The sequence below is a fragment of the Staurois parvus genome, unplaced genomic scaffold (assembly GCF_062004578.1).
Source record: "Staurois parvus isolate SC_StPar_1 unplaced genomic scaffold, SC_StPar_1.0 ptg000897l, whole genome shotgun sequence".
Lineage (NCBI taxonomy): Eukaryota > Metazoa > Chordata > Amphibia > Anura > Ranidae > Staurois > Staurois parvus.
The window spans coordinates 192,426-213,585 of NW_028318693.1; the positions used below are offsets into that span (position 1 = coordinate 192,426).

The 21,160-nt window shown below is 47.7% G+C and overlaps 2 protein-coding genes across 2 annotated transcripts in view; one reads left to right on the forward strand and one right to left on the reverse strand.

The window, feature by feature from the left end:
• RNF121 (ring finger protein 121) overlaps window positions 1-11,505 on the reverse strand; it is a 34,625-nt gene extending 23,120 nt beyond the window's left edge. Inside the window, exon 1 of the mRNA XM_089656308.1 lies at window positions 11,375-11,505. Coding sequence (XP_089512434.1) covers window positions 11,375-11,431 — 57 coding nt within the window. The 5' untranslated portion in view covers window positions 11,432-11,505. The remainder of the gene's footprint in view (window positions 1-11,374) is intronic.
• Window positions 11,506-11,763: 258 nt separating this feature from the next.
• The window catches only part of XNDC1N (XRCC1 N-terminal domain containing 1, N-terminal like), a 39,747-nt gene continuing 30,350 nt past the window's right edge, over window positions 11,764-21,160 (forward strand). The window contains exon 1 of the mRNA XM_089656310.1: window positions 11,764-11,853. The gene's annotated coding sequence lies outside the window, so the exon portion shown is untranslated. The remainder of the gene's footprint in view (window positions 11,854-21,160) is intronic.

A 21,160-nucleotide genomic window follows, 5' to 3' on the forward strand; every position in this document is an offset into this window, starting at 1 on the left:
TTTTTTTTTAGAAACCCCCCAAATATTTTATTTATTTATATATATATATATATATATATATATATATATATATAAACATTTTTTTTTTTTTATCAGAGGCCCTTTAGAATGAAATGGTGAGTTTTGCTAAAAAAATTTTATGTCACACAGTAATTGCACCACAGTTTTTCAAAGGCGGTTTTATGGAAAAAAAAAACCTATTGAATGAATTTTATTGGACACAAGCACAAAATAATACCCAATTTTTTGGCCTAATGTAAAAGACGATGTTACATTGAGTAAATGGATATGAAACTTGACCACTCCAGGAAAAGTCAAACTTGGAGCAAAGCCCCTCCTTCCTTGTGTAACCACTTAAAGACCAGTATATTTCACATGAGACATGTAATAATCAGTTTTTTTTTTCCTAGAAAATTACTTAAACCCCCCCCTCCCCCAGACATATGCCAGAGGAATGGCGCCAAAGTACAATACTTAACAACCTCCATAGGTGACGCTTTAAAATTTTTTTTGCAGGTTACCAGTTTAGAGATACAGAGGTGCTAGAATCATTGCTCCCACTGTGATGTTCGCCACTATATCTCACATGTGTGGTGAGCAGGGTGGATAAAAATCAATGATTTTTTAAAAAAAAATTTAAAAAATCAGATTTTTTTCATTTAAATTGGATTTTTTTAAATTTAAAATCGGATTTTTTTTAAATAAAATGCTTTTTGAGGAAAATATATTACCATCCAAAGGTTATTCCATCATGAAATAAAGATTAGTTTTTTAATTATGTAGAAAAAGGCTGTATACGTTTAATTTTTTTGGTAAATAAATGCCATGAATCCATTCACAATGTCATGCTCTTCCAGAGGTTTTTGTAAGATTATTGGGCAGTTTCTCTGCCTACAAGATATTATCACAGATGCTCGGTTTACTTTTGCAGTTCTCAAAACTGAATTTGACTCAGCGGAGATCACATGCCTCTTCTTCACAGCAAAAATGTTATAACATGAACAGAGTTAAGAAAAAGACCTTCATCCTAACTTCTACAAACCTATGAATACAGAATCAACCCCTTCAGTGCTAAGTGTCAAGAAGTTCAGTGAATAGAAGAGAAACAATATTTTTCTGATTGTTTGGAGTGGAATAGATCTGCACAAGAAGAAAGTGAAACTAAGTGTGAGGAGGAAGGGGCTGACAGTCTAAGTTTCTTAAAATATATATATTTTGTTTAGCCAAATTAGTTTAGCCTAATATGAAAAGTTGTTATTCTAAAAATCTTCATCTACTTGTATATTAAAGTTATACCGGCAAGAATTAGTCTTTATGTAGAAAACTAGGATTTACATCAAGCCTTACTGACTAGTTATTTAAATCAAATCCACCCTGCCAGCAAGTGTATTTACATAGTGATCAGCTGTGATTAGACACAGGTGATCACGTGGCAAAGGCCGCTGTGATTGGCCTTTTACCATGTCATGTGATCAGCTATGTCCAAAGAACACAGTGATCACACACAGTGCTGGGTGTGCATGGCTGGGGGCATGTCATATGCACCCTCCCAGAACCAGACAACCGTGCAGGCTATAGCGAGGTAGTAAAGTGGTTAAACAAATTTCTTTTTTGTATTAACTTTATTGCTATCACAAGGGATGAACAACACCCCTTGTGGCAGCATGGGCCGTGACAGGTCCTCTTTATGATACTGGGCAGGAAGGGGTTAACTGGGCAGGAAGGGGTTAACATTAGGGAGATAGAGTGTGTGTGTAAGGGACCGCCTGGCGGTACCACTAGCGCTCCACTGATTAGGCGCTCCCAGGGCACGGAGTCTAAGCCCCAGTGTACTTGTTCACCAGAGCCCCTGATGGTGGGGATGGACTTGGAGTACCCTGAGACCAGGTCGTGGCTCCTGAGTATGCCTGTCAGTGGTAGGGGTATTCGCCAGGGGCTCCCAAGGGGAAGAGCCTGATGTGAGGAGGTCGGGAGACCCCAGTGGGATGGATGGATGGATGAGCAGGTGCAAGGTCAGACAAGCCGGGTCGGTAACAGTGGGGTCGGTGCGGTACAAGGCAGCGGGCAGAGAATAGTCGGGTCACACGCCAGGTCAGCAACAGGAGGTCAGATCTAGTAAGGGGCATCCAGGAGAGAGGTCAGGCAAGCCAGGGGTCAGAGTGGGAGAATACAGCAAGGTCAGGTCCAATCCGGGTCAGCAACTTACAGGAAACAGGATCACAGGTACAGGTATGCAGAAGAGACCAGAAGGCACTGAATGACAGTTCAGGGCCGTTTAAATATCGCGCCCTGCACTGTCATTGGTGCCCGGCGCGCGACCGCGGTTCCTACTGCGCATGCGCAAGCCTGAATGCCGCGGTCGGCCAGGAACTGGTACCCGCGTCCCTGCAGAGAGCGGCGCACTGCGCCTGCGCCGGGACCAGCGCCGCGGGGATCCCTGACAGTGTGCGGACAGCCATCCAAAGCAGTGTGCTTACAGTGAAGCACACGGACAGCACATAGTGAAACAGCCTTAACTCTTTGATCGCCCCTCATGTTAACCCTTTCCTGCCCAGTATCATTAGTACAATGTCAGAGCTTTTTTTTTTTTTTAGCACTGATCAGAGTATTGGTGTCACTGGGGATGTCAGAGACACCAAGTCAGTTCCCCCCCGTGTGTCAGAATGTCTGCTGCAGTCCCTCTATAAGTCGCTGATCACCACTATTACTAGTAAAAATAATTTAAAAAAAACCCAAAACAATCCCAGTACCTATACCACCATTTGTAAACGCTATAACTTTCACATAAATCAATGAATTTACACGTATTTGGATTTTTTTTTTTAGCAAAGACACGGAGCAGAATACATTTTGGCTTAAATTTATGATGAAATTTGATTTTCAATTTTTTTTTACTGGATGTGTTTAATAGCAAAAAGTGAAAAAATATAGTTTTTCTCAAAATTGGCATTTTTTTTTTATAGCGCAAAAAATAAAAAATGCACAGGCGATCAAATACCCCCTAAACAAAGCTCAACTTGTGGGAAAAAGGAGGTAAATTTCATTTGGGTGTAGCGTTGCATGACCGTGCAATTGTCAGTTAAAGTAAAGCAGCGCTGTATCACAATAAATGGACTGGTAAGGAAGGGGGGGGGGGGGGAAATCCTCTGGAGGGCAAGTGGTTAAAGGGAATCACCGGCTACAAATTGTAATATCAGGTTCATTCCTGTAGCTGCAGTCCTCATCCTGGCATAATCGCTGACATCCAAGGACGGCAAATGACAGGCTATCAGTTTGGAGGTCACAATTCTTTTTTGATAATTTTAAGATTTTTACATTTTTTTTGGTTAAAGCCAAACTTCTGTAATTGGACAAAACCTACCTTTACAGTGTGATTCTCCATATACTGCAAAGGTTAAAGTGTTCCTAAACCCCGGACCCCGCGTTCGCTATATCCGCTCTCCCCGGACCCTGCATTCACTATATCCGCTCTCCCCGGACCCTGCATTCACTATATCCGCTCTCCCCGGACCCTGCATTCACTATATCTGGTCTCCCCGGACCCTGCATTCACTATATCCGCTCTCCCCGGACCCCGCATTCACTATATCAGGTCTCCCCGGACCCCGCATTCACTATATCCGGTCTCCCCGGACCCTGCATTCACTATATCAGGTCTCCCCGGACCCTGCATTCACTATATCAGGTCTCCCCGGACCCTGCATTCACTATATCAGGTCTCCCCGGACCCTGCATTCACTATATCCGGTCTCCCCGGACCCCGCATTCCCTATATCCGCTCTCCCCGGACCCTGCATTCACTATATCCGCTCTCCCCGGACCCCGCATTCACTATATCAGGTCTCCCCGGACCCCGCATTCACTATATCAGGTCTCCCCGGACCCTGCATTCACTATATCAGGTCTCCCCGGACCCTGCATTCACTATATCCGGTCTCCCCGGACCCCGCATTCCCTATATCCGGTCTCCCCGGACCCCGCATTCACTATATCCGCTCTCCCCGGACCCCGCATTCACTATATCTGGTCTCCCTGAACCCTGCATTCACTATATCCGTTCTCCCCGGACCCCGCATTCACTATATCCGCTCTCCCCGGACCCCGCATTCAGTATATCCGCTCTCCCCGGACACCGCATTCACTATATCTGGTCTCCCTGAACCCTGCATTCACTATATCCGTTCTCCCCGGACCCCGCATTCACTATATCCGTTCTCCCCGGACCCCGCATTCAGTATATCCGCTCTCCCCGGACCCTGCATTCACTATATCTGGTCTCCCTGAACCCTGCATTCACTATATTCGGTCTCCCCGGACCCCGCATTCACTATATCTGGTCTCCCTGAACCCTGCATTCACTATATCCGCTCTCCCCGGACCCTGCATTCACTATATCCGCTCTCCCTGAACCCTGCATTCACTATATCTGGTCTCCTCTGACCCCCGCATTCACTATATCTGGTCTCCCAGGACCCTGCATTCACTATATCCGGTCTCCCTGAACCCTGCATTCACTATATCTGGTCTCCCAGGACCCTGCATTCACTATATCTGGTCTCCCAGGACCCTGCATTCACTATATCTGGTCTCCCCGGACCCTGCATTCACTATATCCGCTCTCCCTGAACCCTGCATTCACTATATCTGGTCTCCCGGGATCCCGCATTCACTATATCCAGTCTCCCGGGACCCTGCATTCACTATATCCAGTCTCCCGGGACCCTGCATTCACTATATCCAGTCTCCCTGGACCCCGCATCTACTATAGACGGTTTTTGCATGGACATCAAAGGGAGGTGAATGTGTGAACCCAGGTACCAGGACGCAATTTGTAGTTGCCCAGTTGACACGGTGCCTGGGATTTGTCGAGCCCTAATACACCTTACCCCTGAGACTAAACAAGCATTTAACCCTTTCAGTACGGGGAAAAGGAGGGGGAGGGGCACTTACAGGGTAGATTTTGTCTCATACTTGGATTTCAAGCAGTACTAAACCCAAAACCAACACTATGATACATTGCTGCTTACCAATCATTAGATGTGGTGGCTGCATTAGTTTTCTTTTTTAAGGCTTTCCCCCCCCGTTTTTACCCGGTGATCTGGCCAGTAACTCACCTCCGGTATTAGTGAGACACCACTCTGGATGAAGGCGCACAGGAGGCACATCAGCATTGTCAGTCTGGGGGAGTGTAAGATGAACTAGCAGATTTAGATACACTAACAAATTGAAGCCAAACTCTAGCTAGCGCTTTATAAGCAGTTATAGTAAACAGTTTTGTTTTTTTTTACTTTTGGAATAAAGATTTCACATAAATAAAAGCTGACCATTGGAAGCACCCCTGTCCAGGGTAAATGGTTTGTCTCATCCTTGCAATTGCAAGAGAGCTTGTTCTTTTGAAAAACAATAGCCTTACTGGCTGGATCACGGGATGAAAATAGAAGACAGCCTAAAGGCCAGTTCACACTACAAAAATGCACTCCGCATATGTTTTCGCTGATAGTTCACACCACACACAGTTCCGATGCAGTTTGCTATGTCCCAGTACGGTTCTGTGCAGAAAAAAAATGCAGCATGCTCTACTTTTTTTTTTTCTGCACTGGAAACTGACTGCAATGGTGTGAACTAGGGCCATTGAAAAACATGGAAAACACTGTGCATGCATTTTTGATGCAGAAAAAAAGTGCACTGAACTGGATCTAGTATGAACTAGCCCAGGGGTAGGCAACCTGCAGCTCTCTAGCTGTTGTGGAACTACATTTCCCATGAGGCATTGCAACATTACAAAACTGACAGTTACAGCTATGACTTGCAGAGGCATGATGGAACTTGTAGTCCTGTGGCACTCAGGTTGCCTACCCCTGAACTAGCCATTAGGGCCGGTTCACACTCCATGCGTTTCAGTTGTTTTCTTTCTGCATCCAAAACGCACATAAAGAAGGTGATATGGTTGTCAGTGTCATAGTTCACACCAGTGCTTGCAGTTCCAGAATAAAAAAGTAGAACATGCTGTGTAATGGAACCGGACCCCGACTGCGCTAGGGTATTTCCGTTAGACTCCCGCTTCCCTGTCCGAACATTATCCATGGACACCACCGCTGACCATACAGGACGAGACACACCAGACTTCTCAAGACCGGAAGTGAACTGCTTTATTTTAACACAAACACAAGATATATACACAGGGCGGGGAAATACAACCAGGAACAGGAAACACATCAGCAGGCCGTCCCATCAGGGGGAAGGGCTGCAGGAAACACCCCCCACCAAACCACCTATACATGTCCACACAATACTAGGACATTCCACCCTGTACCCTTAACAGGCACAGGGTGACTCACACATAATGGGAATATGGAGAGCTGAGACAGGGGCCCCCCACCCCCAAAAGTCACACCCATCACATGCTGCATTTTTTCTGCACAGAAATGCACTGTAACGTGGTAAAATGCATAAAAAGCATTAAAAACGCACTGAAATGCACCAGAAACGCACATGTCCCTATTTAACTACTTGCCGACCGCAGATAGCCGAATGACGGCTACACTGCGGCCGGCTAGTTCTGGGAGGGTGTCATATGATGTCCTCCCAGAACACGCTCTCCTGCTCGCCCCCGGCGATCTCGGTGATCGCTGTTTCCTGCGGACACAGCTGATCACGTGATGTGGTAAAAGGCCAATCACAGCGGCCTTTTACCACGTGATCAGCCGTGTCCAATGACACCCTGATCACAGGGAAATGCAATTGCCGGTTGTCGGCTGCAGTTTCCTCACGCTGTCAGAACGTGGGGAAAGTACTGCCGAGAACCGGCAGTTGTCAGAGCGGGGATCGGCACTGATAATTAGTGCCCTGATGATCGGTGCCCAGCAGTGCCACCCACCTGTGCCACCCACCTGTGCCCACCAGTGCAGCCCAGCAGTGCTGCCAGTCAGTGTCACCAGTCAGTGCCCAGCGGTTGTGCCAGTCAGTGCCCAGCAGTGATGCCAGTCAGTGCCACCTATCAGTGCTGTCTATCAGTACCCATCATTAGTGCCGCCTATCCATGCCGCCTATCAGTGCCCATCAGTGACGCCTCATCAACGCACATCAGTGAAGGAGAAAAATTACCTGTTTGCTAAAAATTTGAAAAAAAAAAAAGTTTTTGTTTCTATTATAAAATTTTTCACTTTTTTTGTTTATAGCGCAAAAAGTAAAGTGCCCAGCGGCGATTAAATACCACCAAAAGAAAGCTCTATTTGTGAGAAAAAAATGATAAAAATTTCATATGGGTACAATCTTGCATGACCGCGCAATTGTCGAAGTGTGACAGCGCTGAAAGCTGAAAATTGGCCTGGTATTGAAGGGGGTATAAGTGCCCGGTAGGCAAGAGGTTAAATTGAAGAAAAAGAGGGAGAAAAATGAACTGGAATGCAGTAAAAAAAAATGCACTGGAACGCGTCAAAACTGCGCATGCAAAACCGCATCCCGAACACATCTGGACTGCGTTTCTATAGTGTGAACCGGCCCTTAAAAAGGAAAGGAATGCGGGCGTCACATCGAAGAATTGGCATGTTACAATATAATACATGTCTGCCTTTGGGGTGAATCCTGCTTTGTATTATCAGCAGGGAGCCCAGAAGATCCCCGAGGTTGTCATCCATCATCTCTGCAAGTAATGTCTGGATGTATCCTGGCTGGAGGAACAAGGAGCGCCGATAACTCCACGCCAGGCGCATGGTCCCCTCTACTGGGTGTGCCGCCATCAGATAACCAGTCTGTACTTCTCTCGGGATACAAGAGGATCCCACTCACAGACCTGATATACTGAAACCCCGCCTCCTCTCCTGGACTGTATGACTACTCTGATGTCACCGCACACTGCGAGCTCCTCACAATATGCATCAGAAGCTGCAGCAAGGCAGACAAAGCCTGCCTCATTTCCTGGCTGGAGGACATCCAGCATCATCCAGACCAGCGGTCTCCAAACTGTGGCCCTTTGCTTGCTTTTATTCAGCCCTTGTGGAAATATTTCATCCACTGACACCAATGAAGGGGTGGAATTCCTCATAATGACAGCAACGATGGAGCACAATTGCTCCCAATGACATCAATGGTGGGTCAGAATTCCTCCCAATGACACCAATGCTGGCTCAGAATTCCTCTCAATGACACCAATGAAAAGTCAGAATTCTTCCCAATGAGACCAACGTTGGCTCAGAATTCCTCTCAATGACAAGTCAGAATTCCTCCCAAAGACACCAACGCTGGGTCAGAATTCCTCCCAATGACACCAACGCTGGCTCAGAATTCCTTCCAATGACACCAACGCTGGCTCAGAATTCCTCCCAATGACACCAACGCTGGCTCAGAATTCCTCCCAATGACACCAACGCTGGCTTAGAATTCCTCCCAATGACACCAACGCTGGCTTAGAATTCCTCACAATGACACCAATGCTGGCTCAGAATTCCTCACAATGACACCAACGCTGGCTCAGAATTCCTCCCAATGACACCAATGCTGGCTCAGAATTCCTCACAGTGACACCAATGCTGGCTCAGAATTCCTCCCAATGACACCAATGCTGGCTCAGAATTCCTATCAATGACAAGTCAGAATTCCTCCCAATGACACCAATGTTGGGTCAGAATTCCTCCCAATGACGGGTCAGAATTCCTCCCAATGACACCAACGCTGGGTCAGAATTCCTCCCAATGACACCAATGCTGGGTCAGAATTCCTCCCAATGACGGGTCAGAATTCCTCACAATGACACCAACGATGGGTCAGAATTCCTCTCAATGACACCAATGATGGCTCAGAATTCTTCCCAATGACACCAATGATGGCTCAGAATTCTTCCCAATGACACCAATGATGGCTCAGAATTCTTCCCAATGACACCAATGATGGCTCAGAATTCTTCCCAATGACGGCTCAGAATTCTTCCCAATGACACCAATGATGGCTCAGAATTCTTCCCAATGACACCAATGATGGCTCAGAATTCTTCCCAATGACACCAATGATGGCTCAGAATTCTTCCCAATGACACCAATGATGGCTCAGAATTCTTCCAATGACACCAATGATGGGTCAGAATTCTTCCCAACGACACCAATGATGGGTCAGAATTCTTCCCAACGACACCAATGATGGGTCAGGATTCCTCCCAACGACACCAATGTTTGGGCACAATTCCTCCTGGGTGGGGCCAGGGAAGAGAAAATATAAGCCAGGGGTGTCAAACTGGCGGCCCTCCAGCTGTTTCAAAGCTACAAGTCCCATCATGCCTCTGCCTTTGGGAGTCATGCTTGTAACCGTCAGTCTTGCAATGCCTCATGGGACTTGTAGTTCTACAACAGCTGGAGGGCTCCAGTCTGACACCCGTGATCTAAGCAGATTAAACTTCAGCTTCATAAGGCATTAAACAGATGAAACTGCCCAAAAGAGTGTGAAATGTATGTGCTGAGAGAATGGTGAGCGGTCTCAGTACGGACCCCCCCCCCCCCCCCCCCGGCTATGTGCCAGGCAGCTGCAGACATCACCCTGGGCCCGGTTTTTAATTTTGTTTAGAGCTGGTGGCCGACTTTCTTGTAAAAGCGATCACAGCGGCTAACTAGCTGCTCCATTGCTTTTACAAATGGTAGGAGGGGACCTTTGGACGCCCTCTCCGGATCTCCCTTCCCTCCGTGAGACCCAAGCGGCCAGCTTTGTTCGGCTCCGTTAATCAGTTGCAGACTCCGGACATGGTACACACAGCCCCAATAAAATGTGTCCCATGGCCAGTCCCTCTACCCTGCTGCCACGACCTCCTCTGTCCTGCCAATTTAGCTCTGATTAATCAAAGAGTACACAGAGAAAGCTAGAGCTGTCAAAAAACAAACAAAAACAAAACAAACAAACAATGTGGCAATGTTTATCCACAACACTGCTCAATGGTGAATACAGAAACATTGTTTCATTTTGTATCCTTCTGTTTATTCATCTACAGATCAAAGGGATGAACTTCCATCTGCAGGTGAAGTCAGGCAACCTCCAGGATTTCTAGAGTGAAAGATAGACGACAAATAGAGAAAACCCAATATTCCTGTTTAACCCCTTATTAACCCTTAGTTTATGCTAATCTCTCCTAATTAACTCCTCCTTCTCCATTCAATTATTCTCCTGCTGACTTTTTATCTATTTTGTTAACTATTATTTTAAATTTTTTTGTTTCAGTATGGTGGGGGGAGGGGTGATCCCCTGTCAGTGTGGTGGGGGGAGGGGTGATCCCCTGTCAGTGTGGTGGGGGGAGGGGTGATCCCCTGTCAATGTGGTGGGGGGAGGGGTGATCCCCTGTCAGTGTGGTGGTGGGGGAGGGGTGATCCCCTGTCAGTAAGGAGGGGAGATCCCCCCCTGTCAGTGTGGTGGTGGGGGAGGGGTGATCCCCTGTCAGTGTGGTGGTGGGGGGGGAGGGGAGATCCCCTGTCAGTGTGGTGGTGGGGGGGGAGGGGAGATCCCCTGTCAGTGTGGTGGGGGGGGGAGGGGAGATCCCCTGTCAGTGTGGTGGGGGGGGAGGGGAGATCCCGTCAGTGTGGTGGGGGGGGAGGGGAGATCCCCCGTCAGTGTGGTGGGGGGGGGAGGGGAGATCCCCCGTCAGTGTGGTGGGGGGGGGAGGGGAGATCCCCTGTCAGTGTGGTGGGGGGGGGGAGGGGAGATCCCCTGTCAGTGTGGTGGGGGGGGGGAGGGGAGATCCCCTGTCAGTGTGGTGGGGGGGGGGGGGGAGATCCCCTGTCAGTGTGGTGGGGGGGGGGGAGATCCCCTGTCAGTGTGGTGGGGGGGGGGGGGGAGATCCCCTGTCAGTGTGGTGGGGGGGGGGGGGAGATCCCCTGTCAGTGTGGTGGGGGGGGAGGGGAGATCCCCTGTCAGTGTGGTGGGGGGGGGAGGGGAGATCCCCTGTCAGTGTGGTGGGGGGGGGAGGGGAGATCCCCTGTCAGTGTGGTGGGGGGGGAGGGGAGATCCCCTGTCAGTGTGGTGGGGGGGGAGGGGTGATCCCCTGTCAGTGTGGTGGGGGGGAGGGGTGATCCCCTGTCAGTGTGGTGGGGGGGAGGGGTGATCCCCTGTCAGTGTGGTGGGGGGGAGGGGTGATCCCCTGTCAGTGTGGTGGGGGGGAGGGGTGATCCCCTGTCAGTGTGGTGGGGGGGAGGGGTGATCCCCTGTCAGTGTGGTGGGGGGAGGGTTGATCCCCTGTCAGTGTGGAGGGGGAGGGGTGATCCCCTGTCAGTGTGGAGGGGGAGGGGTGATTCCCTGTCAGTGTGGTGGGGGTGATGACATTGCAGTGTTCCCCCCGGTGGCGGTACATCTGTCTCTATGATCAGGCCTCCTCCCGGTTCCCCTCCATTCTCTTCTCTCTCACCTCCTCTGCCGTCTCCCCGGCTCCCCCGACTTCCACCTCCAGCACAGCGGCGGCCATCTTGCGCCACGACAGCGAGTTCCGGGAGAGTCCGGCCAATGACACGGCAGCCAAGGCCTCCAGAGGCCCTCCAATCAGAATGCAGGACGGTGACCAAAAGGCCCGCACACGTGACCCGGAAGTGATCCTGTGGACCTGAGGCGCCCATGTTGGTTGTGGTCACCAGAATGGGCACTCCTATACCCGGTCCCCACAACCTCATATCGTTCTCATTCATTCCTAAGACTGGTCATGTCACATAGGATAGTGACTTCACAAATCGTCTCCCGGTGTCCAACCATGACTTAGGAGACGGTCTACGGAAAGATGGCCACTTTCCTTTACAGCGAATAAGGGGACTGCTCGGCCTCTAGTGTCCAATAGGATAGAGTGATGTGTGCTGACGTCAGGGGGTGGAACCGAAAGGAGCGCGGGAAATTCAGGTATGGATTTTGAGGTGTATGGGGATCACTGTGTGTGATATGGGGGAGGGGGGCTTCTGTCTGAAGGAGGAGAGAGCACACAAGGCAGACCTTCTCCCAGAACCCCATCCCAGTGTCCCCATATACTGGAATGATCCCCCCAGTGTCCCCGTATACTGGAATGATCCCCCCCCCATAATGTCCCCATATACTGGAATAATCCCCCCCATAGTGTCCCCGTGTACTGGAATGATCCCCGCCAGTGTCCCCGTGTACTGGAATGATTCCCCCCAGTGTCCCCGTATACTGGAATGATCCCCCCAGTGTCCCCGTATACTGGAATGATCCCCGCCAGTGTCCCCGTATACTGGAATGATCCCCCCTTAGTGTCCCCGTATACTGGAATGATCCCCCCCTTAGTGTCCCCATATACTGGAATGATCCTCCCCATGTCCCCTTATACTGGAATGATCCCCCCCAGTGTCTCCATATACTGGATTGATCCCCCCCAGTGTCCCCATATACTGGAATGATCCCCGCCAGTGTCCCCTTATACTGGAATGACCCCCCCCCCCCAGTGTCCCCTTATACTGGAATGATCCCCCCCAGTGTCCCCATATACTGGAATGATCCCCCCCAGTGTCCCCTTATACTGGAATGATCCCCCCAGTGTCCCCATATACTGGAATGATCCCCCCCAGTGTCCCCTTTTACTGGAATGTTCCCCCCAGTGTCCTCTTATACTGGAATGACCCCCCCAGTGTCCCCATATACTGGAATGAACCCCCACTGTCTCCGTATACTGGAATGATCCCCCCCAGTGTCCCCGTGTACTGGAATGATCCCCCCCAGTGTCCCCGTGTACTGGAATGACCCCCCCCCCTGTGTACCCGTATACTGGAGTGATCCCCCCAGTGTCCCGGTATACTGGGATGATCCCCCACTGTTCCCGTATACTTGAATGATCCCCCCCAGTGTCCCCGTGTACTGGAATGATCCCTCCCAGTGTCCCCGTGTACTGGAACGATCCCTCCCAGTGTCCCCGTGTACTGGAACGATCCCTCCCAGTGTCCCCGTGTACTGGAACGATCCCTCCCAGTGTCCCCGTGTACTGGAACGATCCCTCCCAGTGTCCCCGTGTACTGGAACGATCCCTCCCAGTGTCCCCGTGTACTGGAACGATCCCTCCCAGTGTCCCCGTGTACTGGAACGATCCCTCCCAGTGTCCCCGTGTACTGGAACGATCCCTCCCAGTGTCCCCGTGTACTGGAACGATCCCTCCCAGTGTCCCCGTGTACTGGAATGATCCCCCCCAGTGTCCCCGTATACTGGAATGATCCCCCCCGTGTACCCGTATACTGGAGTTATCCCCCCAGTGTCCCCGTGTACTGGAATGATCCCCCCAGTGTCCCTGTGTACTGGAATGATCCCCCCCATGTACCCGTATATGGGAATGATCCCCTTATACTGGAATTAATCCCCCCAGTGTCCCCGTATACTGGAATGATCCCCTACTGTCCCCGTATACTGGAATGAACCCCCCAGTGTCCCCGTGTACTGGAATGAACCCCCCCAGTGTCCCTGTGTACTGGAATGATCCCCCACTGTCCCCGTATACTGGAATGACTCCCCCACTGTCCCCGTATACTGGAATGATCCCCCCAGTGTCCCCGTGTACTGGAATGATCCCCCCCAGTGTCCCCGTGTACTGGAATGATCCCCCCCAGTGTCCCCGTGTACTGGAATGACCCCCCCCCAGTGTCCCCGTATACTGGAGTGATCCCCCCCCAGTGTCCCCGTATACTGGAATGATCCCCCCCAGTGTCCCCATATACTGGGACGATCCCCCCCAGTGTCCCCGTATACTGGGACGATCCCCCCCAGTGTCCCCATATACTGGGACGATCCCCCCCAGTGTCCCCGTATACTGGGACGATCCCCCCCAGTGTCCCCGTGTACTGGAACGATCCCTCCCAGTGTCCCCGTGTACTGGAACGATCCCTCCCAGTGTCCCCGTGTACTGGAACGATCCCTCCCAGTGTCCCCGTGTACTGGAACGATCCCTCCCAGTGTCCCCGTGTACTGGAACGATCCCTCCCAGTGTCCCCGTGTACTGGAACGATCCCTCCCAGTGTCCCCGTGTACTGGAACGATCCCTCCCAGTGTCCCCGTGTACTGGAACGATGCCCCCCTGTGTACCTGTATACTGGAGTGATCCCCCCAGTGTCCCCGTATACTGGAATGTATTCTTCAGTCCAAGAGTGGCATAGGAGTCTGGGGCGTAAGGTAGCCCTTCTCTTAAGGTCTCCTTTTCCCAGTTTCACTCCAGACCCCTAAAATGCAACATTCTGGATCGTTGGACAGTCTAGTCTTTGGAGAGAATGATTTGTCTGGGACTAAGGACCAGGTCATTTGAGTATTTAGGCCTCATATTCTTTAGTCCAGAGTTACCCGGCTTATCACTTGAAGTATCTGGGTCCAGTTCTAGACACGTCAAACTTTCCCCTTCCAGGCTCGTGTTCTTCATTGCAAGAGTTCCAACTATTGGTCTGTTTCCACTGCCCACCTACAGTGACTTGGATTATTCTGGCCGCCTGACCTTAAACCTGCTTCCAGCGATTGGGTTTGTGAATACCCGAGGCCTTGCCTTCATACCTTAAGCTATGTTTCTTCAATGGGCATGGGTTCTGTTGGACAATGTAAGCCTGACTGTCCTGACCTGGTAGAGGTTTGGCTGGATCCAAAACGTTTAGAAATCAATGCTGGAACCGACTCATTGTTTGGAGTATCCGAGTTTAGTCCTAGAGTTTTTCTTCAGCTTGTCTTTGGACCATGTTCTGGTTGACAATGTAGACCTGACCTTGCAAGAAGGTCAGCTGGATCATGAAATTTCAGAAATCAGTGCTGGAACTGACTCATCATTTGGAATATCTGTGTTTAGTCACAGTCCTGTGTTTCTTCCTTCAAACTCTACTCTCGTAGGTATTCACTAACTCATCACATAGAGTATCTGGGACTAGTCCTAGAGACAGCTCAAACCAGCTTTTTTTCTTCTGTTGGTGAAACATCAAATTCTTCCTTGGCAGACTCGTATTTTTCAGCCCAGGAGTTGCCCAAGTCTTGGCTTCTGCATGAGAGTCTTGAGTCTGATGGTAATATCCTTTAAAGAAATTCCATTTGCCCAGTTTCCCTCCAGACCCCTACAACACATCTTGTTGTGGGATAAGTCAGTCCAGTCCATGGACAGAGCGTTTCATCTGGCACCAAGGACCAGGTTGTCTCTTCTTTGGTGGCTCAGGAATCCTGCTCTGGAGTCAGGGAAGTCCTTCCTTTCTCTCATTCAGAAGACCCTTACAATGTATGCCAGTTTGCTAGACTGTAAAAGAGTTCTGGGCACCCTGTTGGTGCAAGGGGACTCGGACATTGGAGAAATCTTGTTTTCCGACCAACAATCAGGAACTTTAGATTTCCTTGCAACGCTGGACACCCCAACTGGAGGGTCATCCAATCTGGATTCAGTCGGAAGGCGCTGGCAAGAGAGCGTGCATATCCTGTCCTGAGCAGAACTTTAGCCTTGTCCACCATTGATATCCCAGCATGCTTCGTAGCCAGACCTTGGGGATTGGTCCTTATGCCTGGAGGTGTTCCAGAACTCCACAGATGGTGGGTGGCGGATGTGGCCCTCCTGCCTGCAGATTTAACAGCAAACTAGACAGGTTTGTCTCCAGGTACAGATAACCTCTAATGGAAGCAAAGGATGCTCTGGTTGCTGTAGGATCAGTACACTGATTTAGGCCTTTCATCCCTTGAAACCTCTTTCTTGTCTGCTTGGCAGGATCAAGATGAACGGCCTTCTGATAATCCTCATTGCTCCAGATTGGCCCAAGAGAATATAATGTGTCAACTTTCTAGGACTCCTGGATCTGCATAGGCTCTGCCAGACCAGGGGCGGACTGACCATTTGGAAACTTGGGCACTGCCCGAGGGCCCGGGGTCAGTAGGGGGCCCCATGAGATGCCCCTGGTACCTTTTTCATAGGCTTTTTTGAGTTTGGTAAAGGACACAGGGGCCCCATGATCCCCTATTGCCCGGGGGCCCCATGAGTTGTCAGTCCGCCCCTGTGCCAGACTATCAGGATCTTATGGCGCAAGGGCTGATTGACCATCCTGCTTCACGGTCACTGGATATAACAGCAAGACTGTTGAAATCCATGTCCTGAGGGACAAAGGGATCTCTAAATTGGTGATTCCTATGATGCTAGGAGTTAGGGTGGCTATGTCCAGCAAGGTCTGTCATCAGATGTGTGCTTGGGGCTTCCACTCTGGAGTTCCTCCATGAGATGGATCATCTTAATCATGCAACTGGATCTGGTCAGGAGTTTAGCTCTCAGCACCATCAAAGGTCAGGTTTTTGCTCTTATCCTCTTTCAGAGTCTGATGGCCCTTCACTCCTTGGTTAAGACCATAGAACATGAGTCTCATGTAACCTGTCTGTTTCCCTGTGACTTCATGGGACCTTAATTTGGTTCTCTATGCTTCAGAAACTGCTGTTTGAACCCATTAGAGACATTTTTCTCTCTACTTTCACTTATGTATTCTTTGTAGCCATCACCTCCTGCACAGGTGACTATCTGAACTGCCAGCCTTATCCTGCAAGGAACTTTTTCTGGTTTTCCTTAGGGGTGAGGTGAGGTGAGATCCAAGACCTCCTTCTTTCCTAAGGTAGCTACTACTTTTCACCCTAACAAGGACATTGTTCTTTTTTCTGGCTCGTGTTCACGCTAAAGAAATCTCCCTTTATTTCCTGTAAATGGTTCAAGCTATGAGAGTCTGTTTCTAATTCGCTACTTCTTTCAGAAAAGCTGCCTATCTTTTTGTCATCCTGAATAGACTCTGGAAGGATCTTCTGGTGTCTCCTTCTTAGACAGGCTATCATCCAAGCCCATGGTCATAATCACTTGGCCTTTTCTGACACTTTTTACTTACATTTAAATTTGTATTTTTTGCTAGAAAAATACTTAGAACCCCCAAACATTATATTTTTTTCAGCAGAGACCCTAGAGAATAAAATGGCGATCGTTGCGTCTTTTTATGTCACATGGTATTTGCGCAGTGTTTTTTTCAAACGCAGTTTAAAACTATGGTACTTAAAAAGCTCCATAAGCGACGCTTTACTTTACAGGTTACCAGTTTAGAGTTTTACAGAGGAGGTCTAGTGCTAGAATTATTGCTGTCGCTATAACATTTGCGGTGATACCTCATATGTGGTGTGAACACGGTTTACATATGTGGGCGTGACCTACATGTGCGTTCAAATAATAAATATAATCGTGCGAGCTGCTATGGTACCTATACAATTATTGGTGCAAAAATGAATGCCAAGAAATAATAAGTAGAAGCAGTAGATCGCCTACACCATACACATACCCATACAAATGTGTCATCAATATGTACATATAATAAATTAGTGTCATGCTCCACTGATGAACATATATAAAGTGTATATAATCTCCAAACTTATAAGTGTTTTCAAAGATTTAAATATAATTAATAATTTAACACTTCCGCGGTATATAGGTTTAAATGTCATTATAAATTACAAGGAAGCAGCCAGCACAGTATCACAGGTATCAATACACAAAGAAAATAAAACAAAAAAAAGTACGGCGCTGCAAATGCAAAACTCAAACAAAAAAAAAATAAAATAAAAATTAATAATAAATAAATAAGTGCTATTGATCAATAAATGTCAAAAAAATGAAAAAGAATGAAATAAAATAAAACAAAAATAAAACTGTTAAATAATATTGTCCAAAATATATGTATAATTAAAAATTACAAATTGATGTGCAGAAAAAAGAGGAAAAAATGATATATAAAGTCTCTCGTGATAAATAAAAGTTCAAAACAATAAAAAAAAAAACGCCTTGGGGATCGACCATCACCAGCACCTCAAAAAATATTGCCTCTTACCAGACTTAAGTGACCCCACAGTTAAGTGGCGGTCAGGAAAAGCATAGTGCGGATACCAAAATAGGATGACGAACTCCATTACTGTTGACTCTGGGGGGATACGGTGCACTCCAAATACTGTATGTAGATAGACGCCAATAGGATCCCTCTCATTAGATTCCCAAATCAAGGCATTAGCTCCCAAACTGATACTCCAGATAAATTGCCAAATATAGATATTTTGTATATATGTGTTTCGTCATCTGATGTCTTTAGGGGCGAAACGCGTTGGAGGGGGTCAGAACGTGTGATGTCAGCATGCAACGGAACGTGGCGGCCATCTTGTTGGTTAGAAACTTTACCATTTGGTTATATGGTGACGTGCTGTTTTAACTATCTTTTGATGTACGTTTAATACTACGTTGTAAGGCAATAAATCTTGCTAATCATACTACATTAGGAGGATTTTCTTGCTTTTTGGATGACTTTGTTCTCTGAGGATAATTCATTGTTTTAGGTCTATATTTGGCAATTTATCTGGAGTATCAGTTTGGGAGCTAATGCCTTGATTTGGGAATCTAATGAGAGGGATCCTATTGGCATCTATCTACAGTACATACAGTATTTAGAGTGCACCGTATCCCGCCAGAGTCAACAGTAACAGAATTCGTCATCCTATTTTGGTATCCGCACTGTGCTTTTCCTGATCGCCACTTAACTGTGGGGTCACTTAAGTCTGGTAAGAGGCAATATTTTTTGAGGTTCTGGTGATGGTGGATCCCCAAGGCATTTTTTTGTTTTTTTTTTAATTATTTTGACCGTTTATTTATCACAAGAGACTTTATATATAATTGTTTCCTCTTTTTTTCTGCACATCATTGGACATTATAATTTGTAAATTTTATTTTATATTTTTTTTGTATAGATTTATATATATCTCTTCCAAAATTTTAAGCAAAGAGTCCATAGTACATCCGTGATCATACACTCCTTTCAGTGTTGTGGACTAACCGACTTATACTTGGTTGATCTTTAATGTGTTGTCATGACAACCATACGTGCACCTTCACCAGTTGTGCTCTCACCTGGTAAATATGACCAAAGCGTTAAGTGAGGTCATAAATAGGTTGTGTCCCTTAAGTGGACTGTGGCTGGATGGGATTGTTATCCTAAAGGGTTTGGATCCCCTCACTTCCTTAGCAGTCTTCCTCCATTGGTCCGTGTACCATAATAAATAATCATAACATAGTCCCTTATCCTCTTTTTAAAACATTTATTAATACATTATATTACACTCACATGTACATGCTGTAAAAAATGCTGTTATAATACTCCAGACACTCGCTAGCAATCCGATGTTGAGTACTTGCTATTAGGTGTTTGTCTCCATCCACATGAGCATAGTTACATAGTTAGTCTGGCTGAAATAAGACAAAAGTCCATTCAGTTCAACCATAGCATCTTGGCGTCAGAGCCCCTCCCCTACGTGTTGCGCCACCGGGTCACGTGGCTTCATCAGGGGAAATGTGCGTTCACCATGGGGAGATGGGGGTGCTTCAAATTTTTTTGTTTTTAATTTTTCTTTTTTAATTTATTTTATGACTTTGTATGTTATTTATACGCTGTCCCCTTAATTTTTTTTAATCACTTTTATTGCTATCACAACAAATGTAAACATCCATTGCGATAACAATGAATCATGACAGGTCCTTTTTATGGGGAGATTTGGGGTCTATAGGACTCCACATCTATCATCTACAATGTAAAGCATGAGAAAAAAAAAAAATCAAATAATCTAATGGCCTTGTTTACATTCGGCCGGAACCGGAAGTGACATCATGACATCTTTCCTCAGCTATTCTCTATAACCAGCCGCCGCAACCGCCGGATCGTTTCCCAGTTTCACTGCTCAGGCAGGTAAGCCCAAGAACCATCAGAGAGCGGTGGGCAGGAGGCGGGGGTCAACCCCTCCTGCCACCTCTCAAAGTGATCCTGCGGCTAATCAGCTGCTTGGATCGCTTTTAGCAGAAACAGCAGCGGCTGCTGTAACTTTTGATACCGGGTTAGGGCATCCAGCTGCAGCCATAACCCCCAGTATTTCTCTTCAAAACTGCTACGTATATATATATTGTGGTCTTTCAGTGTTAAAGTGATAGTAAAGGATCATTTTTTTAGGCTAAAATAAAAAAGGTGTTATACTTACCTGCTGTGCAAAAGGTCGTGTGCAATGGGGACACCTAGGTGTGCGCGGTCCTGAGACGGGCTGTGTGTGTCAATAGAGACACAAAGCCAGCAAGCCACACCTCAGATCCCTCCTCACAGGAGCCTGATGGGCAACAGCAGGAGCCTATGGCCCCCTCTACTCTCAACATCTCCTTTGAGACCAGGAAATGAAGGGAGCAGTGCCAGGACAGGTAAATGTTTAGGGTTGGGGTAGAGGAGGTAGTTTGGGAATTTTTTTTACCTAGTTAGAGGGTATTCATTAAGGCAAAAACATTTTGACATTAGAACCACTTTAAGGATCCAGATCCACCTTTTCATGTCAATGTGCACTCTACTAGATCTTGGACTTTTTGGCATCAAGCAACTCTTTTCCACATTTGCAAGGTTGCATCTTGATTTTCTGTTCACACATTCCCCAAGGTCTACCAGATGGATGTTGAGGCTTTAACTGATGCCAGCTTTGGCTGTAAAGTCCTTCAGTGTCCCCAGTGTTCTCTTGTTTTCTTGGGCCTGTTAGGAACTGTTTGCTGTGTTGCCCACCCCTCAACTGGTCTGCTGTTGGATGTCACAAAGGTTATAGACTGACTGTGTCTCTTAATAAACGAGAAGGAAAATTGATTTTTTTGTACTCTTTTATTCAATTGAACTTGCTAGCAAACTAGTCAGTTCCCCGCCCACCCCCCTCCATGCACACCATAGCCCTCTCCTCTTCTGATAGTATCTAATTACTGTCTGTGCAGGCCCAGCTCCTCCACCCCACACCCCCCATGTGACCTTTTATGTAACTGCCAGGGAAAGGAGTGAAGCGGAATACTATAGAGCTTCAAGTGATTGACAGTTGTGTGTCTGTTGACGTTGAATCCAAGATGAGGGTCTCAGCAGCAGCCTCAGGCCTATTGGATGTCTGCACAAGGCAGGCTCCTACATGGATAAAACAGGATTTTAGCCATGTAAAACATTGGCGTCCATTAAGTGACAAAAGAGGTCTTTAACTTTCAGGTTATACTGCATGTAACAGGAGGATTGGGCATTGGCAAAAAAAACCCTATGCTAATCCATGATAACCCAGCATGCCTCAGTTTTGTAGTAGAGCAGTACCGGAATCATGATCCCAACCAAGGATTACCCAGCATGCCTCAGTTTTGTAGTAGAGC